Below are 24227 nucleotides of genomic sequence, written 5' to 3'. Positions count from 1 at the left end.
CAAGCTAGCTCAGAACCAACCACAGTGGAGGGAGTCGATTGGACCCTAGTGTTGAGGCTGATGTGCTGGCTGGGAATCTATTGGGCCTGTAATCTCGGTAACCCTGGCTGTGACTCGGAGACCAGCGCTGCGTGCTGCTGGGATCGGGTATAGGCCCACTGCTTCCCTTTGGTTTTTAATGAGCTCCCTTGACCCATATTTCTCCCCCACCATTTCTTTCCTGAGCTTGACACTTGCTGATTGCCCGCCAGATCCTCTAGTGCTGTGCTGCATTGTAATAACGCAATATTAATATTAATGCAGCCCCATTTGTTTGGAGAATCATAGATTATTAAAAACCACGGTTACACTGAATACAAGTAGAGGCAGATCCCTGATCTTGCATTGCACATCGCGGCTCTGCACAGACACCCATTTACCCAGACCAAATCCTCCGCACTCCCTCCTCTCCCCTGGGTCAGTACAGCTGACTCAAGCACTCTGTGCTCACAGAGATATCCCACCCAATCATTTCCTCACACGCCATAAGAACATAAGAACATAAGAATTAGGAACAGGAGTAGGCCATCTAGCCCCTCGAGCCTGCTCCGCCATTCAACAAGATCATGGCTGATCTGGCCGTGGACTCAGCTCCACTTACCCGCCCGCTCCCCGTAACCCTTAATTCCCTTATTGGTTAAAAATCTATCTATCTGTGACTTGAATACATTCAATGAGCTAGCCTCAACTGCTTCCTTGGGCAGAGAATTCCACAGATTCACAACCCTCTGGGAGAAGAAATTCCTTCTCAACTCGGTTTTAAATTGGCTCCCCCGTATTTTGAGGCTGTGCCCCCTAGTTCTAGTCTCCCCGACCAGTGGAAACAACCTCTCTGCTTCTATCTTGTCGATCCCTTTCATTATTTTAAATGTTTCTATAAGATCCCCCCTCATCCTTCTGAACTCCAACGAGTAAAGACCCAGTCTACTCAATCTATCATCATAAGGTAACCCTCTCATCTCCAGAATCAGCCTAGTGAATCGTCTCTGTACCCCCTCCAAAGCTAGTATATCCTTCCTTAAGTAAGGTGACCAAAACTGCACGCAGTACTCCAGGTGCGGCCTCACTAATACCCTATACAGTTGCAGCAGGACCTCCCTGCTTTTGTATTCCATCCCTCTCGCAATGAAGGCCAATATTCCATTCGCCTTCCTGATTACCTGCTGCACCTGCAAACTAACTTTTTGGGATTCATGCACAAGGACCCCCAGGTCCCTCTGCACCGCAGCATGTTGTAATTTCTCCCCATTCAAATAATATTCCCTTTTACTGTTTTTTTTCCAAGGTGGATGACCTCACACTTTCCGACATTGTATTCCATCTGCCAAACCTTAGCCCATTCGCTTAACCTATCTAAATCTCTTTGCAGCCTCTCTGTGTCCTCGACACAACCCGCTTTTCCACTAATCTTTGTGTCATCTGCAAATTTTGTTACACTGCACTCTGTCCCCTCTTCCAGGTCATCTATGTATATTGTAAACAGTTGGGTCCCAGCACCGATCCCTGTGGCACACCACTAACCACCGATTTCCAACCCGAAAAGGACCCATTTATCCCGACTCTCTGCTTTCTGTTCGCCAGCCAATTCTCTATCCATACTAATACATTTCCTCTGACTCCGCATACCCTTATCTTCTGCAGTAACCTTTTGTGTGGCACCTTATCGAATGCCTTTTTAAAATCTAAATACACGACATCCATTGGTACACCTCTATCCACCATGCTCGTTATATCCTCAAAGAATTCCAGTAAATTAGTTAAACATGATTTCCCCTTCATGAATCCATGCTGCGTCTGCTTGATTGCACTATTCCTATCCAGATGTCCCGCTATTTCTTCCTTAATGATAGTTTCAAGCATTTTCCCCACTACAGATGTTAAACTAACCGGCCTATAGTTACCTGCCTTTTGTCTGCTCCCTTTTTTAAACAGAGGCGTTACATTAGCTGCTTTCCAATTCGCTGGTACCTCCCCAGAGTCCAGAGAATTTTGGTGGATTATAACGAATGCATCTGCTATAACTTCCGCCATCTCTTTTAATATCCTGGGATGCATTTCATCAGGATCAGGGAACTTGTCTACCTTGAGTCCCATTAGCCTGTCCAGCACTACCCCCGCCTAGTGATAGTGATTGTCACAAGGTCCTCCCTTCCCACATTCCTGTGACCAGCAATTTTTGGCATAGTTTTTGTGTCTTCCACTGTGAAGACCGAAGCAAAATAATTGTCTCAGCCATTTCCACATTTCCCATTATTAAATCCCCCTTCTCATCTTCAAAGGGACCAACATTTACTTTAGTCACTCTCTTCTGTTTTATATATCTGTAAAAGCTTTTACTATCTGTTTTTGTGTTTTGCGCAAGTTTACTTTCGTAATCTATCTTTCCTTTCTTTAATGCTTTCTTAGTCATTCTTTGCTGTCGTTTAAAATTTTCCCAGTCTTCTATTTTCCCACTAACCTTGGTCACCTTATACACATTGGTTTTTAATTTGATACTCGCCTTTATTTCCTTGGTTATCCACGGCTGGTTATCCCTTCTCTTACCACCCTTCTTTTTCACTGGAATATATTTTTGTTGAGCACTATGAAAGAGCTCCTTAAAAGTCCTCCACTGTTCCTCAATTGTGCCACCGTTTAGTCTGTGTTCCCAGTCTACTTTAGCCAACTCTGCCCTCATCCCACTGTAGTCCCCTTTGTTTAAGCATAGTACGCTCGTTTGAGACACTACTTCCTCACCCTCAATCTGTATTACAAATTCAACCATACTGTGATCACTCATTCCGAGAGGATCTTTTATTGGAGATCGTTTATTATTCCTGTCTCATTACACAGGACCAGATCTAAGATAGCTTGCTCCCTTGTAGGTTCTGTAACATACTGTTCTAGGAAACAATTCCGTATGCATTCTATGAATTCCTCCTCAAGGCTACCCCGTGCGATTTGAGTTGACCAATCGATATGTAGGTTAAAATCCCCCATGATTACTGCCGTTCCTTTTTCACATACCTCCATTATTCCCTTGATTATTGCCCTCCCCACCGTGAAGTTATTATTTGGGGGCCTATAAACTACGCCCACCAGTGACTTTTTCCCCTTACTATCTCTAATCTCTACCCACTATGATTCAACATTTTGTTCATTAGAGCTAATATCATCTCTCACAACTGCCCTGATATCTTCCTTTATTAACAGAGCTACCCCACCTCCTTTCCCTTCTTGTCTATCTTTCCGAATCGTCAGATACCCCTGTATGTTTAATTCCCAGTCTTGGCCACCCTGCAACCACGTTTCTGTAATGGCCACCAAATCATACCCATTTGTAATGATTTGTGCCGTCAACTCATTTACTTTATTTCGAATGCTGCGTGCGTTTAGGTAGAGTGTTTTAATCCTAGTTTTTAAACCATGATTTTTAGTTTTGACCCCTCCTGCAGCCCCTTTATATTCAGTGGCCCTTTTTATTTTTTGCCTTGGGTTTCTCTGCCCTCCACTTTTACTCATCTCCTTTCTGTCTTTTGCTTTTGTCTCCTTTTTGTTTCTCTCTGTCTCCCTGCATTGGTTCCCATCCCCCTGCCATATTAGTTTAACTCCTCCCCAACAGCACTAGCAAACACTCCACCTAGGACATTGGTTCCGGTCCTTCCTCGGTGCAGACCGTCCGGTTTGTACTGGTCCCACCTCCCCCAGAACCGGTTCCAATGCCCCAGGAATTTGAATCCCTCCCTGCTGCACCACTGCTCAAGCCATGTATTCATCTGAGCTATCCTGCGATTCCTATTCTGACTAGCACGTGGCACTGGTAGCAATCCCGAGATTACTACCTTTGAGGTCCTACTTTTTAATTTAGCTCCGAGCTCCTTAAATTCATCTTGTAGGACCTCATTACTTTTTTTTTAACTATATCGTTGGCACCAATGTGCACCATGACAACTGTCACTTCCATTTCTGTGGTTATTCATTCACAGGATGCGGGCATCAATGGCAAGCCCAGCTTATTAATCGTCCATCCAGAATTGCCTTGAGAAGTTGCTGGTTGAATGCACTGAGTGGCAGAGGGCAGTTAAGAGCAATGCTCCCCCTAATTAGTTTTTCGGGGTGCATGGCCCCATTGGGAAGCTGGACCCGGGTTGGGTGGATCCGACAGTGAGCCTGGATGGAACACTCGTTAATAGTCAGCCACATCGCTGTGGGTCTGGAGTCACACATAGACCCAGACCGGGTAAAGACGGCACATTTCCATCCCTAAAGTGAACCCGATGGTTTTTGCGGCTATCCGGTAGTTTCATGGCCACCATTACTGACACTGGCTTTATATTCCAGACTTATTTAATGAACAAAAATCCAGGCTGGCACTCCAATGAATGGGTGGGGAGAGTCTGTGATAGGGGAACATAAGAACAAAAGAAATAGGAGCAGGAGTAGGCCATACGGCCCCTCGAGCCTGCTCCGCCATTTAATACGATCATGGCTGATCTGATCATGGACTCAGCTCCATTTCCCCGCCCGCTCCCCATAACCCCTTATCGTTTAAGAAACTGTCTATCTCTGTCTTAAATTTATTCAATGTCCCAGCCTCCACAGCTCTCTGAGGCAGTGAATTCCACAGATTTACAACCCTCTGAGAGAAGAAATTTCTTCTCACCTCAGTTTTAAATGGGCGGCCCCTTATTCTAAGACCATGCCCCCTAGTTCTAGTCTCCCCCATCGGTGGAAACATCCTCTCTGCATCCACCTTGTCAAGCCCCCTCATAATCTTATACGTTTCGATAAGATCACCTCTCATTCTTCTGAACTCCAATGAGTAGAGGCCCAACCTACTCAACCTTTCCTCATGAGTCAACTCCCCTCATCTCCGGAATCAACCGAGTGAACCTTCTCTGAACTGCCTCCAAAGCAAGTATATCCTTTCGTAAATATGAAAACCAAAACTGCACGCAGTATTCCAGGTGTGGCCTCACCAATACCCTGACTTCCCTGCTTTTATACTCCATCCCCTTTGCAATAAAGGCCAAGATACCATTGGCCTTCCTGATCACTTGCTGTATCTGTATACTAACCTTTTGTGTTTCATACACAAGTACCCCCAGGTCCCGCTGTACTGCGGCACTTTGCAATCTTTCTCCATTTAAATATTAACTTGCTCTTTGATTTTTTTTCTGCCAAAGTGCATGACCTCACACTTTCCAACATTATACTCCATCTGCTAAATTTTTGCCCACTCACTTAGCCTGTCTATGTCCTTTTGCAGATTTTTTGTGTCCTCCTCACACATTGCTTTTCCTCCTATCTTTATATCATCAGCAAACTTGGCTATATTGCACTCAGTTCCTTCTTCCAAGTTGTTAATATAGATTGTAAATAGCTGGGGTCCCAGCACTGATCCCTGTGGAGAGTGTACATGGGCTGTGGGAGGGGATTGAATGGGTAAGGTCTGTGAAAGGGGAGAGTGTACATGGGCTATGGGAGAGGATTGAATGGGTGGGTAGAGTGATGGGGAGTGTACATGGGCTGTGGGAGGGGATTGAATGGTGGGGAGAGTGATAGGGGAGAGTGAACATGGGCTATGGGAGGGGATTGAATGGGTGGGTAGGCTCTGTGATAGGGGGATGGAATCTGGAGAAATGTGGTGCGAAGGGGCATTATTTAATGCCTTTATATGCTCGGGGTTGGGTGAGTATGACATCACTGGGTGAGAGTCAACAGAGACCGATTCCGATCATACAATGTGCAGCAGGGAGGGGAAGAGAAAGGTTCATGAGATGGATGACGCGGAGACTCACTGGGCGGGGGGGAAGGCGGGGGGTGGGGGCGTGGGGGCTTAGCTTGTAGTATCTGCGGTGGTTCGATAATTCCCTGATAAATCTATTGTACACTGTAACACGCTGCACACTAACGCTGCACACCACAATGTACAGTAATATGCTGCACACGATATACCATGCAGATGTTTCTGCGGCCGCAACTGAGACCCCAGGATGGTATGTTGCCTCCCTGGTGCAAGGGTCAAGGATGTCTCGGAGCAGTTGCAGGACATTTTGGAGGGGGAGGGTGAACAGCCAGTTGTCGTGGTGCATATAGGTACCAACGATATCGGTGAAAAACGGGATGAGGTCCGACAAGGGAATTTAGGGAGCTAGGAGCTAAATTGAAAAGTAGCACCTCAAAAGTAGTAATCTCAGGATTGCTACCAGTGCCATGTGCTAGTCAGAGTAGGAATTTCAGGATAGCTCAGATGAATACATGGCTTGAGGAGTGGTGCAGAAGGGAGGGATTCAAATTCCTGGGGCATTGGAACCTGTTCTGGGGGAGGTGGGACCAGTACAAACCGGACGGTCTGCACCTGGGCAGGACCGGAACCAATGTCCTCGGGGGAGTGTTTGCTAGTGCTGTTGGGGAGGAGTTAAACTAATATGGCAGGGGAATGGGAACCTATGCAGGGAGACAGAGGGAAGTAGAATGGGGGCAGAAGCAAAAGATAGAAAGGAGAATAGTAAAAGTGGAGGGCAGAGAAACCCAAGGCAAAAATCAAAAAAGGCCACATTGCAGCAAAATTCTAAAAGGGCAATGTGTGTTAAAAAGACAAGCCTGAAGGCTCTGTGCCTCAATGCGAGGAGTATTCATAATGACCCTTGACCCTTGCACCAGGGAGGCAACATACCATCTTGGAGTCTCGGTTGCGGCCGCAGAAACGCCTATCTATTCCCCTTACAATAGAATCCCCTATCACTATTGCTCTCCCACTCTTTTTCCTGCCCTCCTGTGCAGCAGAGCCAGCCATGGTGCCATGAACTTGGCTGCTGCTGTTCTCCCCTGATGAGTCATCCTCCCCAACAGTACCCAAAGCGGTGTATCTGTTTTGGGGGGCGGTGGGGTGGGGGGTGGGGGCCACTGGACCAAGACCTCGCTCTGTCAAGCCCGTGTGGTGGCTGGTGTGCAACGGCCACCCCACGTTAAAAAAATCCACCCACAGGCATCTTCCACCCTTCAGGATGTAGTTCGGGATCTGGAATATTAGGTCCTCCATTGAAACACCTGTGAACTCATCCCTTTTTGGCAAGGAAGCAAGTCATCCTTGTTTCGAGGGACCGCCTAAGAGACTATATACCGTGCACTGTATTGTACGATATACTAGTGCAATGTGTACTGTAGTGTACTGTACTCTAGCATGGTATGTGCTGTACTGCGTGCTGTACCAATAAGCTGCACACCATAATGTACCTGCTGTGTGTCGGAAACTGTTGGACACTGTTACTGCACACTGTAATTACATCGGATATACGGCACAGAAACAGGCCATTCGGCCCAACCAGTCCATGCCGGCGTTTATACTCCACTCGAGCCTCCTCCCGTCTTTCCTCATCTAACTCTATCAGCACAACCCTCTATTCCCTTCTCCCCCATATACTTGTCCAGCCTCCCCTTAAATGCATTGATACTATTCACCTCAACCCCTCCCTGTGGCAGCGAGTTCCACATTCTCACCACTCTCTGGGTAAAGATGTTTCTCCTGAATTACCGATTGGATTTCTTGGTGACTGTCTTATATTGATGGCCCCTAGTTATGCTTTTCCCCACAAGTGGAAACATTCTCTCTGTATCCACTCTATCAAAACCTTTCATCATTTTAAAGACCTCGATTAGGTCACCCCTCAGCCTTTTTTCAAGAGAAAAGAGACCCAGCCTGTTCATTCTTTCCTGATGTGTATACCCTCGCATTTCTGGTATCATCCTCGTAAATCTTCCCTGCACCCTCTCCAGTGCCTCTATATCCTTTTTATAATATGGGGACCAGAACTGTACGCAGTGCTCCAAGTGTGGTCTAACCAAGGTTCGATACAAGTTTAGCATAACTTCCCTTCTTTTCAATTCTATACCTTTAGAAATAAACTCTTGGTTTGCCTTTTCTATGGCCTTGCCAACCTGTGTTGCAACGTTTAGTGATTGGTGTATTTGTGTATTTGCAGTGTACACTGCCGACTGCTGTACTCGAGCTCGCAGGTCTGTGTACTCTAACGCGCTGTGCATTAATACACTGTGTTACCAAGCACTGCACACTGTATTAAAACTTAAAAACAAACACTAATGTGGTTTCTTCTTGTTTAATTTTTCAGCTCAGCACAACTCTCACAAAATCAACGAAGGATGGTGGGCGTACAAAGAGGTGGTGCAGGGGAGCTTTGTCCCAGGTAAGTGCGGCTTCCAGCCACATTCTTCACCCTTCAGTACAGCCCGCAGGGGCCGGTGACCTTGACTGTTGAAAGCTGCGTAGATTGAGCTCCCCGTTGGTCTGCTCCGCGGCAGAGAATGACCTGCACTTGTCGGCGTAGCACACAGTGGGGAAACGTTGCTCACATCTGCCAACTAGATCATTAGAGCTGAGGACAGCCTTTTGGCCCATCCTCGTACCTTCATCCACACAACGCCCTACAGTTCTCTCCCTCCCCCATGGCGGCTGGCTCTTACATTGGAATCACAGGCCAATCCGTTTTGCTGTTTATACCTGTAATGGACCCACCGGTTTGTAGAGCTGTTATCGGGGACGTGGCCTGGAGGGTGGTGCTCGGGGCAGTCCCGTGCAATCGGTTTTTAAGTCGGTTCACGGGCTCCCAGGCCGCCTGTAATTTCTGCGGTCTGGAGGAGTCCGTGTTCCACGTGTATGTTCAGTGTGTGAGGTTGCAGCCCCTCTTCCAATATTTGAAGGGGCTGTTCCTCAAATTCTGGTTGCACCTCAGTCCCACGTTCCTGATCTTTGGGCACCCTGTGCGGAGGGGAGCGGGCAGGTCGGAGGGCCTCCTCGTAGGACTGCTCATGGGCCTGGCCAAGGGGGCCATCAGCCGGTCCAGGCAGCGGGCGGTCGAGGGGGTCATTCAGCCCGACTGCCTGCCTCTCTTCCGCGGTTACATCCGAGCCAGGGTGTCCCTGGAGATGGAGCACGCGGTGTCCACCGGTACGCTCGCGGCCTTCCGCGAGAGGTGGGCACCGGAGGGACTGGAGTGCAACATCACCCCCGGCAACCAAATACTAATTTGATCGGTTAAGGTTCCTTTAAAGTTTTATTGTTAATTTGTGGGTTCTAGTGTCCCTTTAACAAAGGGGCACTCGGTTTTATCTATTAATTAAAATAGTTGTGAGTGGCTTAGCCAGTCATGTGATGTTCACAAGACTCAATAAAACCCCAACCAGTTGGGTTTGGGGGATCCACGATGGGGCAGGTGGTTGTGAGTCTGGTGTATGAACTGGTAATGTGTCGTGTAATTGTTAAACCTTTGCGAATAAACCAACTAGTTTTTAATAGCAATGTGTTGCTATGGATTCTTAAGCCAAGAACATGGGAAGTAAATACATATCACTCCTCCCCATGAGCAGTATCCCAATCCCAGTGTTCCTTTTTTCCTGTTACCAAATATCTTTATCCCATTTCCTTTGTGAATCGTTCTCGTTTAATATGTTGCGTTGTGGGTGCGAGGTGTGGTGTTGGTGTGAGTGCCGTGTGCGATGGTAGTTGTGGTACCCCGGGGGTATCGGTGTCGCGGACCGTGCAGTTTAAGCCGTGTTACCTCTGGTGCCGGTGGGCAGGGTACCTGACAGAGCGAGGATGCAAGAAATGGTCAAAAAATCCTCAGCCGGACCGGCAGCGTTTGATAAGATGCGGGACTCCATTTCATGTTGAAACACTCCATTGGAAACCAATGACCTCTTTAGAAACATAGAAACATAGAAAATAGGTGCAGGAGTAGGCCATTCAGCCCTTCTAGCCTGCACCGCCATTCAATGAGTTCATGGCTGAACATGCAACTTCAGTACCCCATTCCTGCTTTCTCACCATACCCCTTGATCCCTAGTAGTAAGGACCTCATCTAACTCCTTTTTGAATATATTAATTGAACTGGCCTCAACAACTTTCTGTGGTAGAGAATTCCACAGGTTTACCACTCTCTGGGTGAAGAAATTTCTCCTCATCTCGGTCCTAAATGGCTTACCCCTTATCCTTAGACTGTGTCCCCTGGTTCTGGACTTCCCCAACATTGGGAACATTCTTCCTGCATCTAACCTGTCTAACCCCGTCAGAATTTTAAACGTTTCTATGAGGTCCCCTCTCATTCTTCTGAACTCCAGTGAATACAAGCCCAGTTGATCCAGTCTTTCTTGATATGTCAGTCCCGCCATCCCGGGAATCAGTCTGGTGAACCTTCGCTGCACTCCCTCAATAGCAAGAATGTCCTTCCTCAGGTTAGGAGACCAAAACTGTACACAATACTCCAGGTGTGGCCTCACCAAGGCCCTGTACAACTGTAGCAACACCTCCCTGCCCCTGTACTCAAATCCCCTCGCTATGAAGGCCAACATGCCATTTGCTTTCTTAGCCGCCTGCTGTACCTGCATGCCAACCTTCAATGACTGATGTACCATGACACCCAGGTCTCTTTGCACCTCCCCTTTTCCTAATCTGTCACCATTCAGATAATAGTCTGTTTCTCTGTTTTTACCACCAAAGTGGATAACCTCACATTTATCCACATTATACTTCATCTGCCATGCATTTGCCCACTCACCTAACCTATCCAAGTCACTCTGCAGCCTCATAGCATCCTCCTCGCAGCTCACACTGCCACCCAACTTAGTGTCATCTGCAAATTTGGAGATACTACATTTAATCCCCTCGTCTAAATCATTAATGTACAGTGTAAACAGCTGGGGCCCCAGCACAGAACCTTGCGGTACCCCACTAGTCACTGCCTGCCATTCTGAAAAGTCCCCATTTAATCCTACTCTTTGCTTCCTGTCTGACAACCAGTTCTCAATCCATGTCAGCACACTACCCCCAATCCCATGTGCTTTAACTTTGCACATTAATCTCTTGTGTGGGACCTTGTCGAAAGCCTTTTGAAAGTCCAAATATACCACATCAACTGGTTCTCCCTTGTCCACTCTACTGGAAACATCCTCAAAAAATTCCAGAAGATTTGTCAAGCATGATTTCCCTTTCACAAATCCATGCTGACTTGGACCTATCATATCACCTCTTTCCAAATGCACTGCTATGACATCCTTAATAATTGATTCCATCATCTTACCCACTACCGATGTCAGGCTGACCGGTCTATAATTCCCTGTTTTCTCTCTCCCTCCTTTTTAAAAAAGTGGGGTTACATTGGCTACCCTCCACTCCATAGGAACTGATCCAGAGTCAATGGAATGTTGGAAAATGACTGTCAATGCATCCGCTATTTCCAAGGCCACCTCCTTAAGTACTCTGGGATGCAGTCCATCAGGCCCTGGGGATTTATCGGCCTTCAATCCCATCAGTTTCCCCAACACAATTTCCCGACTAATAAGGATTTCCCTCAGTTCCTCCTCCTTACTAGACCCTCTGACCCCTTTTATATCCGGAAGGTTGTTTGTGTCCTCCTCAGTGAATACCGAACCAAAGTACTTGTTCAATTGGTCCGCCATTTCTTTGTTCCCTGTTATGACTTCCCCTGATTCTGACTGCAGGGGACCTACGTTTGTCTTTACTAACCTTTTTCTCTTTACATACCTATAGAAACTTTTGCAATCCGCCTTAATGTTCCCTGCAAGCTTCTTTTCGTACTCCATTTTCCCTGCCCTAATCAAACCCTTTGTCCTCCTCTGCTGAGTTCTAAATTTCTCCCAGTCCCCAGGTTCGCTGCTATTTCTGGCCAATTTGTATGCCACTTCCTTGGCTTTAATACTATCCCTGATTTCCCTTGATAGCCACGGTTGAGCCACCTTCCCTTTTTTATTTTTACGCCAGACAGGAATGTACAATTGTTGTAGTTCATCCATGCGGTCTCTAAATGTCTGCCATTGCCCATCCACAGTCAACCCCTTCAGTATCATTCGCCAATCTATCCTAGCCAATTCACGCCTCATACCTTCAAAGTTACCCTTCTTTAAGTTCTGGACCATGGTCTCTGAATTAACTGTTTCATTCTCCATCCTAATGCAGAATTCCACCATATTATGGTCACTCTTCCCCAAGGGGCCTCGCACAACGAGATTGCTAATTAATCCTCTCTCATTACACAACACCCAGCCTAAGATGGCCTCCCCCCTAGTTGGTTCCTCGACAAATTGGTCTAAAAAACCATCCCTTATGCACTCCAGGAAATCCTCCTCCACCGTATTGCTTCCAGTTTGGTTAACCCAATCTATGTGCATATTAAAGTCACCCATTATAACTGCTGCACCTTTATTGCATGCACCCCTAATTTCCTGTTTGATGCCCTCCCCAACATCACTACTACTGTTTGGAGGTCTGTGCACAACTCCCACTAACGTTTTTTGCCCTTTGGTATTCTGCAGCTCTACCCATATAGATTCCACATCATCCAAGCTAATGTCCTTCCGAACTATTGCATTAATCTCCTCTTTAACCAGCAATGCTACCCCACCTCCTTTTCCTTTTATTCTATCTTTCCTGAATGTTGAATACCCCTGGATGTTGAGTTCCCAGCCCTGATCATCCTGGAGCCACGTCTCCGTAATCCCAATCACATCATATTTGTTAACATCTATTTGCACAGTTAATTCATCCACCTTATTGCGGATACTCCTTGCATTAAGACACAAAGCCTTCAGGTTTGTTTTTTTCACACCCTTTGTCCTTTTAGAGGGGACGTTAAACCCAGGCCCCGTCTGCTCTCTCGGGATGTAAAAGATGCCATGGCTCTATTTCGAAGAAGAGCAGGGGAGTTCTCCCCGGTGTCCTGGGGCCAATATTTATCCCTCAACCAACATCACTCAAGCAGATTATCTGTTCATTATCACATTGCTGTGTGTGGGACCTTGCTGTGCGCAAATTGGCTGCTGTGTTTCCTACATTACAACAAGGACAACACTTCAAAAATACTTCATTAGGTGTGAAGCACTTTGAGATGTCCTGAGGTTGTGAAAGGCGCTATTTAAATGCATGTCTGTCTTTTGTATTGCACCGACAAGCCGAGACAGACTGAGCTCTAATCAACGTGCCAAGGTTCAGCATTAACAATTTATACCTTTCTCTATTCAATGAACCATTGTGTGTAGTGTGGTATTGAGCATAATCGCAAGGCACACTGTTGCAGTCAAAGATCACTGACATTCTTTTTAATGAGAATTATACTTTCAAATGCAGAAAGACCATTGTAAAAATAAAAAATTGATAAGAATGAGCTGTTCCCATTTCCTGGTAATTAAATTTTTAGTGTGGTGCTGAGAGAAAGAAGTGAAATAATGTGATTTTATTCATTTTCCTCTTATTGTTCAAGATCGGTTTGTCAGATGGGCAGTACTGAGGGAGTGCCGCACTGTCGGAGGGGCAGTACTGAGGGAGTGCCGCACTGTCGGAGGGGCAGTACTGAGGGAGTGCTGCACTGTCGGAGGGGCAGTACTGAGGGAGTGCTGCACTGTCGGAGGGGCAGTACTGAGGGAGTACCGCACTGTCGGAGGGGCAGTACTGAGGGAGTGACGCACTGTCGGAGGGGCAGTACTGAGGGAGCGCCGCACTGTCGGAGGGGCAGTACTGAGGGAGTGCTGCACTGTCGGAGGGGCAGTATTGAGGGAGTGCTGCACTGTCGGAGGGGCAGTACTGAGGGAGTGCTGCACTGTTGGAGGGGCAGTATTGAGGGAGCACTGCACTGTTGGAGGGGCAGTACTGAAGGAGTGCTGCACTGTCAGATGGACAGTACTGAGGGAGTGCTGCACTGTTGGAGGGGCAGTACTGAGGGAGTGACGCACTGTCGGAGGGGCAGTACTGAGGGAGCGCCGCACTGTCGGAGGGGCAGTACTGAGGGAGTGCTGCACTGTCGGAGGGGCAGTATTGAGGGAGTGCTGCACTGTCGGAGGGGCAGTACTGAGGGAGTGCTGCACTGTTGGAGGGGCAGTATTGAGGGAGCACTGCACTGTTGGAGGGGCAGTACTGAAGGAGTGCTGCACTGTCGGAGGGGCAGTACTGAGGGAGTGCCGCACTGTCGGAGGGGCAGTACTGAGGGAGTGACGCACTGTCGGAGGGGCAGTACTGAGGGAGCGCCGCACTGTCGGAGGGGCAGTACTGAGGGAGTGCTGCACTGTCGGAGGGGCAGTATTGAGGGAGTGCTGCACTGTCGGAGGGGCAGTACTGAGGGAGTGCTGCACTGTTGGAGGGGCAGTATTGAGGGAGCACTGCACTGTTGGAGGGGCAGTACTGAAGGAGTGCTGCACTGTCAGATGGACAGTACTGAGGGAGTGCTGCACTGTTGGAGGGGCAGTACTGAGGGAGTGCCGCACTGTCGGAGGGGCAGTACTGAGGGAGTGCCGCACTGTCGGAGGGGCAGTACTGAGGGAGTGCCGCACTGTCGGAGGGGCAGTACTGAGGGAGTGCCGCACTGTCGGAGGGGCGATACTGAGGGAGCGCCGCACTGTCGGAGGGGCAGTACTGAGGGAGTGCTGCACTGTCGGAGGGGCAGTACTGAGGGAGCGCCGCACTGTCGGAGGGGCAGGACTGAGGGAGTGCCGCACTGTCGGAGGGTCAGGACTGAGGGACTGCTGCACTGTCAGAGGGGCAGTACTGAGGGAGTGCTGCACTGTCGGAGGGGCAGTACTGAGGGAGTGCCGCACTGTCGGAGGGGCAGTACTGAGGGAGCGCCACACTGTCAGAGGGGTCTTTTTAAAATTTATTCCTGGGATGTGGGCGTCGCTGGCAAGGCCGGCACTAATTGCCCCTTGAGAAGGAGGTGGTGAGCCGCCTTCTTGAACCGCTGCAGTCCGTGTGGTGAAGGTGCTCCCACAGTGCTGTTAGGGAGGGAGTTCCAGGATTGTGACCCAGCGACGATGAAGGAACGGCCGATATATTTCCAAGTCAGGATGGTGTGTGACTGGGAGGAGAACGCCATCATTGAGGATGGGGATATTCATGGAGCCTCCTCTTCCTGTTAGTTGTTTAATTATCCACCCCCATTCGCGACTGGATGTGGCAGGACTGCAGAGCTTTGATCTGATCTGCTGGTTGTGGGATCGCTTAGTTCTGTGTATAGCATGCTGCTTCCGCTGTTTAGCATGCATGTAGTTTTGTGTTGCAGCTTCCCCAGGGTGGAACCTCATGTTTAGGTACGCCTGGTGCTGCTCCTGGCATGCTCTTCTGCACTCCTCATTGAACCAGGGCTGGTCCCCTGGCTGGATGGTAATGGTAGAGTGAGAGATATGCCGGGCCGTGAGGTTACAGATTGTGGTGGAATACAATTCTGTTGCTGCTGATGGCCCACAGCGCCTCATGGATGCCCAGTTTTGAGCTGCTGGATGTAGTCTGAATCTATCCCATTGAGCACGGTGGGAGTGCCACACAACACGGTGGAAGGTGTCCTCAGTGTGAAGACGGGACTCAGTCTCCACAAGGACTGTGCGGTGATCACTGCTACCAATGCTGTCATGGACAGATGTATCTGCGACAGGTAGATTGGGGAGGACGAGGTCAAGTAGGTTTTTCCCTCGTGTTGGTTCTCTCACCACCTGCCGCAGGCCCAGTCTGGCAGCTATGTCCCTCAGGACTCGGCCAGCTCGGTCAGTAGTGGTGCTACCGAGCCACTCTTGGTGATGGACATTGAAGTCCCCCACCCAGAGTACATTCTGTGCCCTTGCTACCCTCAGTGCTTCTTCCAAATGATGTTGAACATGGAGGAGCATTGATTCATCAGCTGAGGGAGGGCAGTCGGTGGTAATCAGCAGGAGGCTTCCTTGCCCATGTTTGACCTGATGCCATGAGACTTCATGGGGTCCGGAGTCAATGTTGAGAACTCCCAGGGCCCCTCCCTCCCTCCCGTATACCAATGTGCCCCCTCGGGTGGGTCTGTCCTGCCGGTGGGACAGGACATAGCCAGGGATGGTGATGGAGGAGTCTGGGACATTGGCTGAAAGATATGATTCTGAGGGAGCGCTGCACTGTGGGAGGTGCCATCTTTTGGCTGAGACGTTAAACCGAGGCCCCGTCTGATCTCTCAGCTGGATGTAAAAGATCCCACGGCACTATTGGAAGAAAAGTAGGGAGCTCTTCCCGGTGTCCTGGGGCCAATATTTATCCCTTATTCAACATCACTAACACAGATTATCTGGTCATTAGCACATTGCTGTGTGTGGGAGCTTGCTGTGCGCAAATTGGCTGCTGCATTTCCCACATTACAACAGTGGCTACACTCCAAAAGGACTTCAATGGCTGCAAAGCGCTTTGAGACGCCCTGAGTTGGTCCAAGTTCTTTCTTATGCAATCTATGGTTTCAATGTCCTTTCTATAATCGGTTCCACTGCACCATAACTGTGACGTACCCAGTGCCTTATCCTCATTTCTTTGCTCTTGTACTCTCCGCCCCTATTTCTAAAACCCAAAATAATGGAGGGGGAGATTACAGAGAACGTCTGGCGTGGAAACAGGCCGTTCGGCCCAACTGCTCCCTGCTCCACAACAACCGTCTCCCTCCCTCCCGACTTCCTCTCACCCAAACATATCCTTCTATTCCTTCCTCCCTCTGCGCTCCTCCAATTCTGCCCTCCTGAGCATCCCTGATTATAATCGCTCCACCATCGGTGGCCGTGCCTTCCGCTGCCTGGGCCCCAAGCTCTGGAACTCCCTCCCTAAACCTCCCCACCTCTCTCCTCCTTTAAGACACTCCTTAAAACCCATCTCTTTGACCAAGCTTTTGGTCATCTGCCTTAATTGCTTCTTCTGCGGCTCGGTGTCAAATTGGTCTGTTTTGTCTTCTAACACTGCTGTGAAGCGCGGTGGGACGTTATCCTACGTTAAAGGCACTATATAAATGCGCCTGTATCTAGCTTCCTCGAACAGGTTGAGCTGCGCTGAGAGTGGGTGGGATGATGTACATTAGCCCCCCCGCTGGCTCTGGAACCTGTCCTCGCTCTGTGTCTGCACGCTCCGTTACTCCCGGCACACTCAGCGGGTGGACTGTGTACCCGCTGCACAGTTACCCGCCTGAACGCGGCAGCGATCAATGAGCAGGGTTAAGTGGGAGGGCATCACAGGGCGCGAGCACCATTCGAAACTTTATACCGGTCCCACAGCACCCAGCGGCTGGGCAGTGCCAATATGTTCGGAAAGGACCTTGAACACGAGTGTCTTCAGTGATGGTTTTCTGCCTGTGCCATTGATTTCTGTCAGTGGATGCTCCAGGCAGTGGGTTCAGTTCTGGCTCCAGGTTGAGTGGGACTGTATTATTGAATGGAACTGGGCAGGACGTGCTAACTCGGGCAAGTGCGGCATTAACTAAAGTGTAGAGTGCATATCAAGCTACTGTGTGTGTCCCAGTGTCTCCTGTACACACTGTGTGTGTCCCAGTGTCTCCTGTACACACTGTGTGTGTCCCAGTGTCTCCTGTACACACTGTGTGTGTCTCAGTGTCTCCTGTACACACTGTGCTTGTCCCAGTGTCTCCTGTACCAGTGTCTCCTGTACACACTCCTGTACACACTGTGTGTGTCCCAGTGTCTCCTGTACACACTGTGTGTGTCTCAGTGTCTCCTGTACACACTGTGTGTGTCTCAGTGTCTCCTGTACACACTGTGTGTGTCTCAGTGTCTCCTGTACACACTGTGTGTGTCTCAGTGTCTCCTGTACACACTGTGTGTGTCCCAGTGTCTCCTGCACACACTGTGTGTGTCCCAGTGTCTCCTGTACACACTGTGTGTGTCCCAGTGTCTCCTGTACACACTGTGTGTGTCCCAGTGTCTCCTGTACACACTGTGTGTGTCTCAGTGTCTCCTGTACACACTGTGTGTGTCTCAGTGTCTCCTGTACACACTGTGTGTGTCCCAGTGTCTCCTGTACACACTGTGTGTGTCCCAGTGTCTCCTGTACACACTGTGTGTGTCCCGGTGTCTCCTGTACACACTGTGTGTGTCTCGGTGTCTCCTGTACACACTGTGTGTGTCCCAGTGTCTCCTGTACACACTGTGTGTGTCCCAGTGTCTCCTGTACACACTGTGTGTGTCCCAGTGTCTCCTGTACACACTGTGTGTGTCCCAGTGTCTCCTGTACACACTGTGCGTGTCCCGGTGTCTCCTGTACACAGTGTGTGTGTCCCAGTTTCTCCTGTACACACTGTATCAGCCCGTGTACATGTACAGCACACAGCGGGTAGAAATGGAACCGTTCACTCCTGCCTGGCACTCAGCCGCTTGTTTCATAATGTGAGATAACTGCACTGGTTAAATAATCTTGTTTTAATCTTGTATCGGTTGAGAAAGTTATCCACTGATTGTTCTTCCAACAAAATGGATAATAAATTGTTTTCTCAGCGGGTGATTCCAGAGAGAGATACAAGCGAGAACTTCAGATAAACAAATCTTATTTCACACACGGCAGCCTCGAGTAATGTACTCAAACCTAGCGGGGGGAGGGGGCAGTGAGCTGATATTAGCAGTAACGCCAGGAATAACACGATCCATTCAAGCACCAAATGTTCTGTCCTTACCGGTATATATCAGACTAATGTGATACACCGGTCTCTGCCAGCTCGATAGGGCTCATGTCATTTGGGTTTAAGACAAAGATAAGAAATTGGAGCTGGAGTAGGCCATTCGGCCCCTCGAGCCTGCTCCGCTAGTCAATAAGATCATGTCTGATGTTCAACAACTCCACCTTCCCGCTCCATTTCTCTGAGGGCACGACCAGTGGGCGAGAGGCCCCAGACCTCATCAGCCTCGAATTGCCATTCCAATAGATGTCAGCCCGGGGCTCGGGTCAGCACGCTCGACTCTGGGTCAGAAGGTCGTGGGTTCAAGTCCCACTCCAGAGACTTGAGCACAAAATCTAGGCTGACATTGCAGTGCAGTGCTGAGGGAGTGCCGCACTGTCGGAGGGGCAGTACTGAGGGAGTGCCGCACTGTCGGAGGGGCAGTACTGAGGGAGCGCCGCACTGTCGGAGGGGCAGTGCTGAGGGAGTGCTGCACTGTCGGAGGGGCAGTGCTGAGGGAGTGCCTCACTGTCGGAGGAGCAGTACTGAGGGAGTGCCGCACTGTCGGAGGGGCAGTGCTGAGGGAGTGCCGCACTGTCGGAGGGGCAGTACTGAGGGAGCGCCGCACTGTCGGAGAGGCAGTACTGAGGGAGCGCCGCACTGTCGGAGGGGCAGTACTGAGGGAGCGCCGCACTGTCGGAGGGGCAGTACTGAGGGAGCGCCGCACTGTCGGAGGGGCAGTACTGAGGGAGTGCCGCACTGTCGGAGGGGCAGTACTGAGGGAGTGCCGCACTGTCGGAGGGGCAGTACTGAGGGAGTGCCGCACTGTCGGAGGGGCAGTACTGAGGGAGTGCCACACTGTCGGTGGGGCAGTACTGAGGGTGCACCGCACTGTCGGAGGGGCAGTACTGTGGGAGTGCCGCACTGTCGGAGGGGCAGTACTGTGGGAGTGCCGCACTGTCGGAGGCGTCGTCTTCCGGATGAGACATTAAACCAAGGCCCGCCGGCTCGCTCAGGTGGATGTAAAAGATCCCAGGGCACTATTTGAAGAAGAGCAGGGGAGTTCTCCCCGGTGTTCTGGGGCCAATATTTATCCCTCAATCAACATCACTAAAACAGATTATCTGGTTATTGCTGTTTGTGAATTGGCTGCTGACTTTCACGACCTCAGGATGTCCCAAAGTGCTTTACAGCCAATGAAGTACTTTTGGAGTGTAGTCACTGTTGTAATGTGGGAAACGCAGCAGCCAATTTGCGCACAGCAAGCTCCCACACACAGCAATGTGATAATGACCAGATAATCTGTTTTAGTGATGTTGGTTGAGGGATAAATATTTGCCCCAGGACACCGGGGAGAACTCCTCCTGCTCTTCTTCGAAATAGTGCCCTGGGATCTTTTACATCCACCTGTGAGAAGCAGACGGGGCCTCGATTTAACGTCTCATCCAAAAGATGGCACCTCCGACAGTTCGGCACTCCCTCAGTACTGCCCCTCCGACAGTGCGGCACTCCCCCGTACTGCCCCTCCGACAGTGCGGCACTCCCTCAGTACTGCCCCTCCGACAGTGAGGCACTCCCTCAGTACTGCCCCTCCGACAGTGCGGCACTCCCTCAGTACTGCCCCTCCGACAGTGCGGCACTCCCTCAGTACTGCCCCTCCGACAGTGCGGCACTCCCTCAGTACTGCCCCTCCGACAGTGCGGCACTCCCTCAGTATTGCACTGGAGTGTCGGCCTGGATTTTGTCCTGAGCGAGCCGTCCGGTTCTGGTCAGTGGGCGGGAGGGTGATGGTTCCTGTTCGATGTCAATCCCTTCAGGAGCGGACGGGAGAATGTTGGAGTGGGGGGTTTGGTGGGGAAGCAAGTGTATTTAATCCCCTCTCCCCACCTAATGCATTAATAGTGTTAATGCTCGTTGGTGGATGGTTTTGTGCAATTTGCAGGAGGCGGGATGGTGAGGCAGAGTGCGATGTATGGGTGGGGGCTAAGGACAGGGCCACCTCGCGGGGCCCTGACAACGGCCCTTGGTTACCGACAGCTCTGTCCCTCTCCCTCACGCGCCAGTGAATGTACGGACAGCCAGGGGTGGTGTACCCCGCCCTGTGTTTGCCATCACACCATACCACACACACACATCATCATCATCCTCATCGGCCGTCCCGCAAAGCGACAATGGCTTGCTTCCACGCCAGAATAGGACGTGTTCAAGGTGTTTCAGTGAAGGACTCGAACTACAGCCTGAAGGGTGGCCCACGCCTGTGCGTGGATTTTTTAAACGTGTGGTGGCCCACAAACATCGAGGGTACTGGGGAGTGCCTGTTGCTCTCGGTAACTGCGGGCTTTGAGGGCCAGTGCTGGAATCAACACGCACCAATCCCCAAAGCCAGCAAACAGCGCATGCTGCAGGAATATACATCTGTCTGCTGCTTTATATTAACTGTATTTCTCAGCCATTATCACATCACCTCGAGCAGCGATATGAGGTGACGGAGAGCCTCTGCAAGTGCCCGGCCGGTGCACGTTGCTGTCTTTGGACTTTGTGGGAGGGGAAATCTCTCGAGTTTTAGCAGGGGAATAAAGGCTGCGTTTTGTAGTACCGGCTCCGGCACATCGCCTCATTGGAACTGCAGGTCAGAGAATCCTCGAGGAGAACAGCTCCCCTCCCTCTCTTCCCCCACCTGCACCCCCCCTCTCCCTCCCTATCTCGATCCCTCACCCAGTCCCTCCCTCTTTCCCCCCTCCTTCTCCCAGCCTCTCTCCCCTCCCTCCCTATCTCGGTCCCTCTCCCCCCCACCCCCCCTCTCTTTCCCAGTCCCTCCCTCTTTCCCCCCTCCCTCTCCCAGCCCCTCTCCTCTCCCTCCCTATCTTGGTCCCTCTCCCCCCCCCACCCCCCTCTCCCTCCCTATCTCGGTCCCTCTCCCCCCCCCACCCACCCCCCCTCTCTCTCCCTATCTCGGTCCCTCTCTCCCAGTCCCTCCCTCTTTCCCCCCTCCCTCTCCCAGCCCCTCGCCTCTCCCTCCCTATCTCGGTCCCTCTCCCCCCCCCCCCCCCCCACCCACCCCCCCTCTCCCTCCCTATCTTGGTCCCTCTCCCCCCCCCTCTCCCCTCCCTCCCTATCTCGGTCCCTCTCTCCCAGTCCCTCCCTCTTTCCCCCCTCCCTCTCCCAGCCCCTCTCCCCTCCCTCCCTATCTCGGTACCTCTCTCCCAGTCCCTCCCTCTTTCCCCCCTCCCTCTCCCAGCCCCCTCCCCTCCCCCAATCAGTGAGTTGCTCTGGCCCTGGGGCAGTAATGTGTATGCTCGAGCTGCAGGATCAGCTTGGATTGCCGAGCCCCTTGTCAGTGGCGAGGTTTCTCTGGATGGGTAGGTGCTGCAGGCACATGGTGCCTCACTGCCGGGCTTCAAATGTCAGATATCATAACCAGCAACACCGAATGCTATGTCGCTCCGGCACCCTGGCAGTACGCTGAAGTTACCGGCTTTAGTGACCTGTTGGAGCTGGGATTCCGATCCCCTGGGAAGACCAGGACTTGCAATGTTGTGTCACATCTCCCTCCTGATGTCAGTGCAGGCACAGGCAGCCGAGCCACTCCGCTATCATCACCCCAGGAGCAGGCCATTCAGCCCCTCTGGCCCACTCCGCCATGGCTGCTCTGTACCTCCATCCACATATCCCGCCTTTGCTCCACGCCCCTTGATTCCCTTACAAAAGAAAAACCTCTCCAACTCATCCTTGACCTCCAGCCTTTCAGGGGAGAGAGTTCCTGATTCCCACCACTCTGTGTGTACTGACACTACCCCGGGGCGGCCTGCCTCTGATTTTAGGATTACGTCACCGCTGCCAGAGGAACCAGTTTCTCTGTGTCTACTCCATCGAACCCATTTAACATCACCTTAACTAGAACTACCCAGAATGTACGGCCCAGAAACCACCCATTGGGCCCACTGCTCCGTGCCGGGGTCTATGCTCCACACCAGCCCCCTCCCATCCCTCTCCATCTCCCCCCATCACCAAATCATAGAAACATAGAAAATAGGTGCAGGAGTAGGCCATTCGGCCCTTTGAGCCTGCACCGCCATTCAATGAGTTCATGGCCGAACATCCAACTTCAGTACCCCATTCCTGCTTTCTCACCATACCCCTTGATCCCTTCTATTCCTTTCTCCCTCATGTGTTTATCCAGCTTCCCCTTAAATGCATCGATACTATTCACCTCAACCCCTCCCTGTGGCAGCGAGTTCCACATTCTCACCCCTCTCTGGGTAAAGAAGTTTCTCCTGAATTCCTCATTGGGTTTATCAGTGACTGTCTGATATTGATGGCCCGAGTTCTGGTATCCCCCACAAGTGCAAACATCTTAAACACCTCGATCAGCTCACCCCTCAGCCTTCTCTCTCCCAGAGATAAGGGTCCCAGTTTGTTCAGTCTATCCTGGTCTGTATAACCTCCCAGTCCTGGTATCATCCTAGTAAATCTCCTCACACCATCACTCGATATCCTGTTTATAATATGGAGACCAGAATTGTGCACAGTGCCCTATTGGGTTAATGAGCGACCATCTTCTGTATTTAACATTTAACACTGAACCGTGATCAGGCAGGCTTGTATTTGACAGCAAGGGTTGGCCAGCCAATAGCTCATGCTGGAGCCATTGTCGGCACTGCCCCGGGAGTGGGCAATGATGGTTGCCCCTCTCCACAGATGCCCCCACGGCCCTCCTTGCAAGCGGGGCGATGTCGATGGAGCCCAAGGCGGGTCCCACCCAGCTAGTGTGGTTGGGGTGAGCGGGATACGGGCACGCTGCATAGTGGTAACGTCACTGCACCGATAATTCACACATGATCCACGGCAGCTGGGGAATTTAAATATGTGACTCCAGACCCCCAGCCATGTGGTTGACTCTTAACTGCCCCCAACCTCTTCAACGAACGATACCATGCAAACTGTAGCGGTTCAAGGCAGTGTCCACCACATTCTCAAGGGCAGTTAGGGATGGGTAATAAATGAGTAAATCCCCCTCTACACTGTCCCATCAAACACTCCCAGGGCAGGTACAGCACGGGGTTAGATACAGAGTAAAGCTCCCTCTACACTGTCCATCAAACACTCCCAGGGCAGGTACAGGGGGTTAGATACAGAGTAAAGCTCCCTCTACACTGTCCCATCAAACACTCCCAGGGCAGGTACAGCACGGGGTTAGATACAGAGTAAAGTTCCCTCTACAATGTCCCACCAAACACTCCCAGAGCAGGTACAGCACGGGTTAGATACAGAGTAAAGCTCCCTCTACACTGTCCCATCAAATACTCCCAGGGCAGATACAGCACGGGGTTAGATACAGAGTAAAACTCCCTCTACACTATCCCATCAAACACTCCCAGGGCAGGTACATGGGGTTAGATACAGAGTAAAGCTCCCTCTACACTGTCCCATCAAACACTCCCAGGGCAGGTACATGGGGTTAGATACAGAGTAAAGCTCCCTCTCCACTGTCCCATCAAACACTCCCAGGGCAGATACAGCACAGGGTTAGATACAGAGTAAAGCTACCTCTACACTGTCCCATCAAACACTCCCAGGGCAGGTAAAGCACGGGTTAGATACAGAGTAAAACTCCCTCTCCACTGTCCCATCAAACACTCCCAGGGCAGATACAGCACAGGGTTAGATACAGAGTAAAGCTCCCTCTACACTGTCCCATCAAACACTCCCAGGGCAGGTACAGCACGGGGTTAGATACAGAGTAAAGCTCCC

The 24227-nt window shown here is 50.7% G+C and overlaps 1 protein-coding gene across 2 annotated transcripts in view; it reads left to right on the top strand.

Moving 5' to 3' along the window:
* The window catches only part of ca10a (carbonic anhydrase Xa), a 410115-nt gene that overhangs the window by 74552 nt on the left and 311336 nt on the right, over positions 1-24227 (top strand). For both annotated transcript variants that reach the window (XM_070858252.1, XM_070858251.1), the window contains exon 2: positions 8151-8225. In XM_070858252.1, coding sequence (XP_070714353.1) covers positions 8151-8225 — 75 coding nt within the window. The remainder of the gene's footprint in view (positions 1-8150; positions 8226-24227) is intronic.

The sequence above is a fragment of the Pristiophorus japonicus genome, chromosome 16, assembly GCF_044704955.1.
Source record: "Pristiophorus japonicus isolate sPriJap1 chromosome 16, sPriJap1.hap1, whole genome shotgun sequence".
Lineage (NCBI taxonomy): Eukaryota > Metazoa > Chordata > Chondrichthyes > Pristiophoridae > Pristiophorus > Pristiophorus japonicus.
Note: the sequence above shows the minus strand (reverse complement) of the source record. Positions and strands in the feature narration are given on the sequence as shown.